At 37.4% G+C, this 11429-nt stretch overlaps 1 protein-coding gene across 1 annotated transcript in view; it reads left to right on the top strand.

Annotated features, from left to right (window-relative positions):
* Positions 1-1351: 1351 nt before the first annotated feature.
* LOC148897580 (uncharacterized) overlaps positions 1352-11429 on the top strand; it is a 66290-nt gene continuing 56212 nt past the window's right edge. The window contains exons 1-8 of the mRNA XM_088995934.1: positions 1352-1561; positions 1924-2020; positions 2127-2212; positions 3138-3234; positions 3318-3409; positions 4857-4931; positions 6351-7841; positions 9587-9739. Of these exons, the coding sequence (XP_088852060.1) occupies positions 1493-1561; positions 1924-2020; positions 2127-2212; positions 3138-3234; positions 3318-3409; positions 4857-4931; positions 6351-7841; positions 9587-9739 (2160 nt within the window). The 5' untranslated portion in view covers positions 1352-1492. The remainder of the gene's footprint in view (positions 1562-1923; positions 2021-2126; positions 2213-3137; positions 3235-3317; positions 3410-4856; positions 4932-6350; positions 7842-9586; positions 9740-11429) is intronic.

Raw genomic sequence — 11429 nt, 5'->3', positions numbered from 1 at the left:
AGCACATTTATTATACATAAAATAAGGTATGTTGTGTGTAGTTTTAAGGCTTATTTAGTTGAAAAGTATATTTTATGGAAACCCGGACACGGATTATTCCCCATTTTAATGGTTTCCTATGGGAATTTTTTTTAGATACACACTTTTCGGCTTACACACTCTGTCTGGGAACCAATTAAGTTCGTAAGTTGAGGTCTCACTGTAATTGCAAAAACAAGCCATTTTAACCTGCTTTGACAGTCATAACACCTCAAAATGGATGAGATAGACCAAAAGGCTTTTTGATAGTTAAAATTTGTAAATACAAATTTACATACAAAGCAGTGTCTACCAATGTTCTTTGGAATAAGAAAAAAAATGTGACCCCCACTAAACAAAAAGTGCATACAGTACTGTCCAAGGCCATGTACCATCTGCCACCTAGTGGTCGAAGGTTTAATTGTTATGCATTTCGTGATGCGTCATTAGCATGGAAGATGGTAACTGTCAAATTATACGTCTTCCCCGTATTCTATTCCTTTTTTTTATCATTTCTAATAATATACAGCGTACCACAACTTTTATTGTAATCATTTATAAGGGCAGTTATTAGCCAAGGTTGACACATATAAAAGATAGATACAAACACATATAACATATACAATTTTTTGTTGAATATAATTTTAAAATTAAGAATGTAAATAAAATCAAAGCGGATATATCTATGCTATAAAAATGCTATCTAGCTGGCTATTTGCTATCTATTAGCTATATGGCTAGCTAGCTAGCTATGTAGCTGGCTATCTATTAGCTATATGGCTATCTAGCTAGTTAGCTAACTGTCTAGCTGGCTATCTATTATCGCTCTGTTAGCTAGCTAGCTAGCTTTCTAATTATTCGAGTTAGTTCTGGGTTGAGTGAATGCTGGCGCATGTGGCTGCCGCTGCTCACCCACAGAAAAACTGAGCATGTGACTGTAAAGTGACCATGAGAGTTTTGAAAGGTGCTTAGAAATTAAATGTCTTCTTTTTTTCCTTTTTCTTTTCTTTTTTTTTTCTTCTGTTGTTGAGTAACATCATTTAACATTGAAAAAAACATTTATCTGTATTGGAGCAATTAAAGCCTCTCTTTTTCCTTTCGGCTTTTCCCTTCAAGGAGTCGACACAGCGAATTGTGTCACAGCAATTATTATTACTGTAAATAATTTAAATAATGCATTTTGGTTTTTATGAGGGATTATGCGTACTAATATGTCGTCGTGAAGTACCATTTGCTTTTCGTGTCAAATGTCCTTTATAATTTCCCGTAGCGGCCCGCTGTTGCTACGGTAACAAGAACTCGTGGAAGTAGACCAAAAGTTTGTTTACGAAGTTAAAATTGCACGCCAATACCATTTAAGCTGTCGGGACGGCCAATGTTACAATTTAACATAGTAGTGCATATTTTAAGTCTTTTTTTGGCAACTAAATGAGTGCTAATCAGGTTAAAAAAAGCCGATAAACAACGTCACAATATGTCGGAGGTGCTCCTCACCCTCTCCGACACGGAGGAGGAAGACCCCGATGAAGAGGTTGAAGAAGAGGTTGGTGTTTCCTTTTAGTATTTTGAACCACTTTTATTTATTTACTCGAAAAAGTTGTGAAGGCAACTGTTTCATGGGGGTTGCTAAAACAATGGAAAATACAAGTTGAGGTTTAAAATTGCATTAATTCAATCAGCTTTTATGAATTATTTTATTTGTGGTTTTATTGTTCTGTTTATTGTTTTTTTTTAATTGTAAAGTGTTCTTGGGTGCTTTGAAAGGCGCTTGTAAATTAAATGTATTATTTTTAAGAACATTTTGAACCCTTTTTCTAGACAAAAAAAGTCACTAAAACAACTGCCGGTATAACTTCGAATATATCGAGCCTCTTTCAAAACTAAACGTCCATTTTGTTACTTCAGGCCTCTGAAGAGATCCCACCATCACTGCTCAGCTACTTTGAGGCTTCCAGAAATCGAGCGGTAGCTTGTGAGAAGCTGATCCTGGAGGACCTTGAATGTAGGATTCCTACTTAGATACTTGCACGTTGACAAACAAAAGAAACAATCGATTTCTAAGCTTCTTTATCTCCGATGATAATAAACGAATATTTGTATGTTCTCAGATCTGACTGCATCACAATGTAATGAAGAACCGGCTCAAGCAAATTTCGCTGTGGTTAACCAAGACACAAATCCTATAAATGAGATGGTAAATATATTTTATTTCATGACCAATATATTCTGTATATATAGTTCACAAGTACACATATTCAGAACTTTATCTTACCCGTACTTGTAATTTATGTGAACAGAAAATAACACCTCATTGTGTTAATCATCTATCATCTATGCTGACTGTCACTCCCAAATGGGAGGTCCCCAGACCAAACAAGTACAGCAAAATACATTGACGTGATGGAAGGACTGCTACAATGCGTCATTTTTTCGGTCAAGGGCGTTCCTTTAGTGACGTCACGTACGGACTCGTCACCAGCTCAAAAACAAGACTTCCTGAATATTCAGCCCTAGTCTTAAAACGTAAAATATAACTATATGCGGTGGAATCTTATTAAAATACGCTCAGTAGAAGTCATTTGAAGCCATTTTACAAATTATGGACACTACTTGTCCGGAGACGTCGGTTGTCCTTTAAGTTTAAATACCTTTTTTTTAATGTACATAATGTTCTCAAATAGAAGTCGTTATGCGAACCCAACATTGGAATATGGCCTCAGACCCATCCGAAATTATACCTTAAATCAAACCAGTAAATAAAAAATAAAATAATAATAATAATAATAATAATAATATAGTGAAGTCCAGATTAATCAGATTAGATTAGATGAGCCTTTATTCGTCTCAGAGTGGAGAAATTGACATTTCCTTCAGCTTCATTCCATGAATGACATACTCAGCAAGGTTTATGTTGTCATTTTATAACTCCACATTTGTAATTCGAAGTGCACATTTCTAACAATAAACAAAGATTTATTTTCTACGGTGTCCATAGTAAGTGCTTTGTTACAGTTTCAGCTGTTGTTAAAGCGCTATATCAATCAATATGTATTGTATTGTATTGTATTGTATTGTATTGTATTGTATTTTGAATAGTCCGTCTGTTTGCTCTGGTCCAGGTTGAAACGTTTGATGAACAAAATGAAGATAACAGCGCTTCCTCTGACAGCTATGCAGATGAAGAAGACTTTTTGACAGCGCCCTGCTCCCCTCATGGTTAAGTGCAGCAGAACTTTTCCGGGTCACAAGGCGGCGCCATATTCACGTCACATCTTTTTTTTTTTTTTTTTTAAATGCAGGTGAGAGTGAACTGCAGATGGATATAGAGCGCAGGAGACAAGAGGAGCAGGCCTTCGAGAAAGAGCTGCAGAGAATGTTAGCCGCGGGAAAGGTCAGTTAAAGAAAGTTTGAGGTCAATGCATACCTGCCAACTACTCCGGTTTTGCCGTAATGAGCGGTTTTCATGATCAAATTCCGGTTTCCGATAAAAAAACAATAATTCCAAAATAGTCAAAATAATAAATAACTGATAGAGATTAGACAGAATAAGAAGTTATCATATTTAAAAGTGTCATGCTGTTATATGTTTCGTCAACACTTAATACACAATTGAAGCACAGACAACCTGGGGTCAATCTGAGGTCAACAGACACAGCATGTTAAACTGTCATCTTCATCTACGAGACTTGGGAAACTCCTTATCGCAGGAAGAGGTCATTAGCCAGGTTACAAATTCATCAGTTCATGGAAAACACAATGTTTTATTGCTTACAGCTGTTGGTGCTCAGAACGTCCAGAGGTGTGGTCTTATAATCAAGAAAACTATGTTTTACTAATGTATTGGCAGAGGGCCGCAGAATTCAGACGTATGTCATGGATGACTACGTTTCCTGCCAGCAGTAAAAGACAATCTTTCTGGTTCTGGTCTATGCCCACAGTGTCTGACTGTCATATCTCTGACAATACCCAATGTTCATATTTGAAGTTTCTACAATGTCTTACGATTCATTGTACAGTGAGACCTCAACTTACAAACACCTTACAAACTTTTCATCTTAAGAACCTCTAATTTATGAAAATTAAGGCTTATAATAAGCACTATTTTCATAATACACACCTACCACGGCTGGCGGAGTGATCTTCGGCGGAAGCACACGACCGAACAGCGCTCCAGCTGGCGCTACTTTGCACACCGCCTCTCATTAAATGCACACGTCGATCGCCTACTTAGAGCTTTTTGCTGATAATTTTACTATGGTGGGACCGAAAAAACCCACCACAGGCTCGTGTTCAGGCCAAGAAGACACAAAATAAAATCACCGTCGCTGAGTCCTCATGTAATGTGCCTCTCTTTGTGACTTTATGATACAATACAGTGTATTTCTTTCATTACAATACAATAGCACATTTATTATACATAGAATAAGGTATGTTGTGTGTAGTTTTAAGGCTTATTTCGTTGAAAAGTATATTTTATGGAAACCCGGGAACGGATTATTCCCATTTTAATGGTTTCCTATGGGAATTTTTTTTTTAGATACACACTTTTCGCCTTACACACTCTGTCTGGGAACCAATTAAGTTCGTAAGTTGAGGTCTCACTGTACTTTTCAAACACGATTGATTATTAAATGTTCAGTTGTAAAATATTTCTGTTTTGTTTTCTTAAAATAGTAGCAAACATGATATTTTCATGATTGACAAGTTGAAATATGGGTAATTATTCACAAGTATATCTTTGACACATATCAACCCCGGCGTATTACGAGGCTTTTCTGGTTTCAAAAGTTTACAGGTATGTCAATGCAACCACAAAATATTGTATTTTTGTTTTACAGCGACGTCAGCGGGAGACTGATATGACAGAGGAAAGGGCTCGGAAGGAGCTGGAGCGGGAGTTCCGGCTGCAACAGGTTGATCTTGTCAAGAATATCGAGCAAACTTATAATTGAAAGCAACTACTGGTTTTTCTGGTGTATAAGGCGCACTCAAAAGCCTTGATTTTCTTCAAAAGATGATCCTGCGCCTTATACGCAGGTGCACCTTATATGTGAAGTAACATTGAGCCCCAATAGGTCTTGAAACTACTGTCAGTATCCAGCGACTCCATTTACCCCCGTAGAAGTAGTGCGTAACCAACCCCAACCTCTACTGTAGCGCCTTATAATGTGGTGTGCCTTATATTTGGAAAAGTTTTATATATTTCTATATTATGTTTGTAAAACTTTTGTCAGTCATTGAAGGTGTGTCTTATACTCTGGTGTGCCTCTTATACTCTGGTGTGCCATATATATGGACAAAGTTTGAACATATACCATTCATCAGGGGTGCGCCGTATACTTCAGTGTGCATTATATAAGGAAAAAGTTTGAAAATACACCATTCATTGGGTGTCCGCCTTATACTCCAGTGTGCCTTATACAGTATATGGAAAAAGTTTTAAAATACATTATATTTCGGTGCACCTTATATGTGGGTAAAGTTTTAAAATACACCATTCATTGAGGGTGCGCCTTATACTACGGTGCACCTTATATGTGGGTAAAGTTTGAAAATACACCATTCATTGCGGGTGCGCCTTATACATGGAAATAGTTTCAAAATACACCATTCATTGGGGGTGCGCCTAATACTCTGGTGTGCCTTATATATGGAAAAAGTTAGAAAATACGCCATTCATTGCGGGTGCGCCTTATAGTCCGGTGCACCTTATATGTGGGTAAAGTTTGAAAATACACCATTCATTGCGGGTGCGCCTTATACATGGAAATAGTTTTAAAATACACCATTCATTGGGGGTGCGCCTAATACTCTGGTGCGCCTTATATATGGAAAAAGTTAGAAAATATGCCATTCATTGGGGGTACGTCTTATACTCCGGTGCACCAAATATATACATAAAGTTTGAAAATACACCATTCATTGAGGGTGCACCTTATACTCCGGTGCACCTTATATATGGGTAAAGTTTGAAAATACACCATTCATTGGGGCTGCGCCTTATACTTTGGTGCGCCTTATACATGGAAATAGTTTGAAAATACACCATTCATTGGGGGTGCGCCTAATAATCTGGTGCTCCTTATATATGGAAAAAGTTAGAAAATATACCATTCATTGGCGGTGCGTCTTATACTCCGGTGCACCTTATATGTGGATAAAGTTTTAAAATACACCATTCATTGGGGGTGCGCCTTCCATTTGGAAAAAGTTAGAAAATGCACCATTCATTGGGGGTGTACCTCATACTCCGGTGCGCCTTAATCACTGGAAAATACCGTATTTGTAGATCAAATTTTGCAAATAAAAAATGCAATGTATCAATCCCACAGGAGCTAGTCGATGACATGAAGAGACAAGTGGAGGAGGAGGTGAAAAAGAAAGACGAGGAGCAGAGGAGCCTGGCGCGACGACAGAAAGAAGAGGAAGAGAAGGGGAAAGGGGGACAACAAGATGAAGATAGGTGGAAAATAGTCGAAGGGAAAGCGAAGGAGGAGGAGAAAGAGAAAATGACTCGGAGTGCGGAGGATGACAAGAGGAGGAGGCAGGTAAAGGAAGAACATGAAATGAAGGTGGAGGTGGAACAGACAGAGGGGGAGGTAAAACAGAGGACCGATGAAGATGACGAGGAGCTACGGGAAGAACTGACGATGAGCAAGGAAGAAGCAGGCAGGAAAGGAAAAGTGGAAAAAGAAATCAGCGAAAGCAAGATAGAGGAAGTGGAAAAAAGGAGGAAGGCGATGGATGATGGGATGCCAAACCAGGAGGAAGGAGAAAAGAGGAAACAGGAAGTGGAGGTGATACAAATGCAAGAAGAGGAAATGGAAAAGGAGGATGAAAAAAGGACAGCAAGCAAACTACTGGACGAGGATGAGGAAAAAAAGGTGAGATTTTTGGAAAAGGAGGAGAGCAGATGTGAGGAGAAAACAGGGAGACCGATGAGGAACGCCGGAATAAAAAAGCAAAGTCAACCCAGGAAAGAAAGCAGCCAGAATCTTGAGAAAAAGGACAACCGAAAAAAAGAAGCTGTAAGAAAAAAGGAGGAGGAAGAAAAAACGAGGAGTGAAGAAGAACCAAAAGATGTGGAAGTGGAAATTAGGAGAACGAAGCAGGAAATTGAAAAGAAGGCAGAAGAGCAGGAGATGACTAAACAGGAAATGAAGGTGAAACAGGAACAGGGCAAACAAGAGAACGAGACAAGAACCGAGGAGAAACAAGGTATGATGAGAACCAACTTGGAATATGACGTCGGGAGTTGGCGGAAAGCAAACCGGAGGACTGAGAAAGTCGAAAACAGGAACAAGAATGACGAATGTAAGAAACATGAGGAGCTACCAAGAAAATCTCCAGACGAACATCAGAGGAGGAAGATGGATGAAGAAGACATGATGATGAAAGTGAAAGAGGAAATGGAGGTGAAGAAGAAGAAGGATGAAGATGAGAAACGTCTAGAGGAGGTGAAAAGTGTGAAGCAGAAGAACGAGAAGATGATGACTGACACGAAAAAGAGCGACGAAGAGGACGACAACGTAGAACCTCTGATGAAAAACCAACACCAAAGACACTCCAGCGAACCAAACCTTCACCAGAACATCCCCAGGAACATTCAGCAGAGCTCCTCATACCAATCCCAACCCGCCCGGTTGATGGATCAAAGGAGGCTTTCATGGATCGACGTATGCTCAAAAATAGAAAACAAGAACAGGCACACAAGATGTGCCGCCTCCACGAGACAATCTAGAAGGTTCTGCCGGGACAACCGCCTTCCTCCGCTTTGTCCGGACGTGCTTCTACGGGCTGCCGGCAGCGACTCCCTGCAGGAGGTACGCCACTCAAATCCCGTTTCCACCAAGACCGAAATTTAAATACAGTAAAGTCTCGTTATATCGATATTCTTGGGAGTTGGAAAAAATATTGATATAACCGGACTATCGATATATCCGATCCTGCGGCATGTAAATTTTCTCCTTGCGTTCATAGAAATAGTATCGTAATAAGCAGTACTATCGATATAACCAATATCGATATAACGAGACTTTACTGTATGTATTTAGATTAGATGAGATGAAGCTTTAATTGTCTCACAGTGGAGAAATTTCATAGCAACAAAAACAAAATACAGTGATCCCTCAGCTTACGAACTTAATTGGTTCCCAGAAAGTGTGTGTAAGGTGAAAAGTTTGTCTGCCAAACATTTATTTCCCATAAGAAACCATTAAAATGAGAATAATCTCTTCCCAGGGCCCCATAAAACATAATTTTCTACTAAATAAGCCTTAAAACTACACAAAATATACCTTATTTTATGTATAATAAATGTGCTATTGTATTGTAATTAAAGAAATAAACTACTCCATATTAAAGTTGTTTTATTTACCTTTGTGATGGTCGTTGACGACTTAATGGAATGGAGTGGGAGGGAGAGAGAGGGAGGGAGTTACTGTTTGGGAGGAGAGTCACCTTCTATGAGGACTGTCCCCTGGTAGCTGCTTTTCGTTAATCCAAATCAACAAACGTTTTTCAACTTCTTTTATTGCCTGAGACCGTTGCTTAGACAACACAGAAAAACCCTTAGCCACACGTAGCAATGGTCGACTTAGCGTACTGGTACGCTAAGTCACACAAACGCACACCTCGTTCCGTGTTTTTCGATGATCTCCTTCTTCTGCTCGAGCATCATTTTCTTTTGTGTCTTCTTTGGCTTAACACTAGCCTGTGGTGGGGTCTATTTAATAGCAAAAATACTCCACTCGATAGCAAACCACGTCTGAACTCAAACAGAGGGGTTGTGGAAAAGTAGTCCACCAACCACCGTGGCGCTGTTGGACCATGTGGTTTGGTGTTCATCCGCCGAATACTAGTCCGCCGGCCACCGTGGTGCTGTGTGGTTTGGTTTGTCCGTCGAAAACTAGTTCGTATGCCAAGAATATTCTCGCGAATTTAATGTTCGTAAGGCGAAAAGTTTGTGAGCTAAAAAATTCGTAACCTGAGGTATCACTTTTCAGGCGCTGCTGTAAAGGCAGCCACTCTCGCAGCGCCATTTTGTAGTCAAAACAACAACCTAAATAACAAATAATGTGACACAACACAAAAGACACACAATCTGAAGTACTCTCTGCACCCTCTTTGTTGTTTGAAGCAGAGGGAAGGATCAAAGCGTCCTTTTCACCAGTGGATCAGGGAGATCATGGTAAAATGTGCGCGTCTGCTACAAGCTAAATGCTGAAAGCAAACACACGGCATCCATTGACGAAAAGAGATTGTCTCACATTTCCCACGTACTGTAAATCCGCTTCAATTCCAAGCCGCGACACTTCCGCATACACATCGGCGCTCTGCTGAACAAAGCGAAGGGTGTGAAAATGCGGCCCATTACAGGTGCAAAAAAAGCACAGTTGCGCCACAGCTGTCCAGCAATGACAGTCAAATGGCACAGACATTTCGAGCAATCAAAAACAGTGCTGAACATGAATAGCACCTGTCAAAAGAAATTCCAAGATACCGTATTTATAATCAGATGTAATAGGAATAATTTAACTCAAGATGAGTCCATTTTATGTCTTCCCAGGTCACCATCTTGGTTCTGGAGGACTTGCCAGGTTGCAGTTTATCCACACTGGCTCAGTGTACACGACTCCAGTCTCTGACTATGAGGAAATGCGGGCTGAAGGTCTTGGAAGGAATCAGAGGATTAGCGGATCTGTGCTACATCGACGTGCCGGTGAGCGCTCGGTTGGCCATCTTGAACTGTCAAAGATCTTATTTCACTTGATTTTATGTATTTATTCATTTATTTATTTGTGTATTTATTTATAGGCTATACATATAGCCTTAAAACTACACACAACATACCTTATTCTATGTATAATAAATGTGCTGTTGTATATGTAATGAAAGAAATACACTGCATTGTATCATAAAGTCACTTTATTTACAACATTTATGGCTTGATGGAATGGCGTTGGAGGTCGAAGGTCAAAGGGAATTGCTGTTTGGAAAGAGGCGCATTACATGAGGACTGTAATTAAAGAAATAAACTGTTCTCTAAAATAAAGTTTTATTTACCTTTTTGATGGTCGTTGATGGCTTATGGAAGGAGAGTCACCTTTCATAAGGACTGTTGGTAACTTAACCTCTGGTGCTGTTCGGTCGTGTGCTTCCGCCGAAGATCACTCCGCCAGCCGTGGTGGGTGTGTATTATGAAAATAGTGCTTATTATAAGGTTTAATTTTCATAAATTTGACGTTTGTTAGACAAAAAGTTTGTAAGATAAGGTGTTTGTAAGTTGAGGTGTCACTGTACGTTTAATTTCTAAGCGCCTTTCAAAACTCTCAAGGACACTTTACAGTCACGGGATTTTTTTTTTTTTTTTTGTGTGGGTGAGCAGCGGCAGCCATTCGCGCCAGCGTTCACTCTACCTTCATTTATTTATCCATTTGTACCGCTATCTTTTTATTTATTTATTTATATCTTTTTATCTTATTTATTTATCGATCTTTATTTATTTATCTATTTGTATCTTTTTGTCTTTTATCTTATTTTTTTAATTTTTTTATCTTTTAATCAATTTATTTATCAATCAATATTTATTTATCTATTTATCTATTTTAATCTTTTTATTTTCTCGATCTATTTATTTGTTTGTTTATTTCGTCATCCATTTATCTTTTTATCTTATTTATTTATTTATTTATTTATTGATCTTTATTTATCCATTTGTATCGTTTTATCCTATATCTTTTTATCTTTTATCTTATTTTCTTATCTTATTTATTTATTTCTCAATCTTTATTTATTTATCTATTTGTATCTCTATCTTTTTGGATTGGATTGGATTGGATTTGCCTTTATTATTTTTTATCTTTTTATTTATTTATTTATTAATCTATTTATGTTTTTATCTTATTTAGTTATCGATCTTTATTTATTTATCTGTATCTTTTTGTTTTATCTTATTTTTTAAAATCTTTTCTTATTTATTTATCAATATATATTTATTTATCGATGTATATGTTTTAATCTGTTTATCTTATCTATCTATTTATTTATTTGTTTCTTTATTTTGTCATATATTGATCTATCTTATTTATTTATTGATCTTTATCTATTTATATCTTTTTATCTTTTATGTTATTTTCTTATTTGTTTATCGATCTTCATTTATTTTATCTTATTTTATCCTTTTTATGTTTTTTTTATGTTTGTTTGTATGTTTGTTGTTTGTATGTTTTTTTATGTTTTCACCTTATATATTTATTTATTAATGTTTTTATCTATCTATCTATCTATCTATCTATCTATCTATCTATCTATCTATCTATCTATCTATCTATCTATCTATCTATCTATCTATCTATCTATCTATCTATCTATCTATATATATATATATATATATATATATATATATATGT

This window comes from Hippocampus bargibanti, linkage group LG05 (genome assembly GCF_051943395.1).
Source record: "Hippocampus bargibanti isolate YZ-2025 linkage group LG05, ASM5194339v1, whole genome shotgun sequence".
NCBI classification, from domain to species: Eukaryota; Metazoa; Chordata; class Actinopteri; order Syngnathiformes; family Syngnathidae; genus Hippocampus; species Hippocampus bargibanti.
The sequence above is the reverse complement of the archived record's forward strand: the minus strand, read 5'-3'. Positions and strand labels throughout refer to the sequence as shown.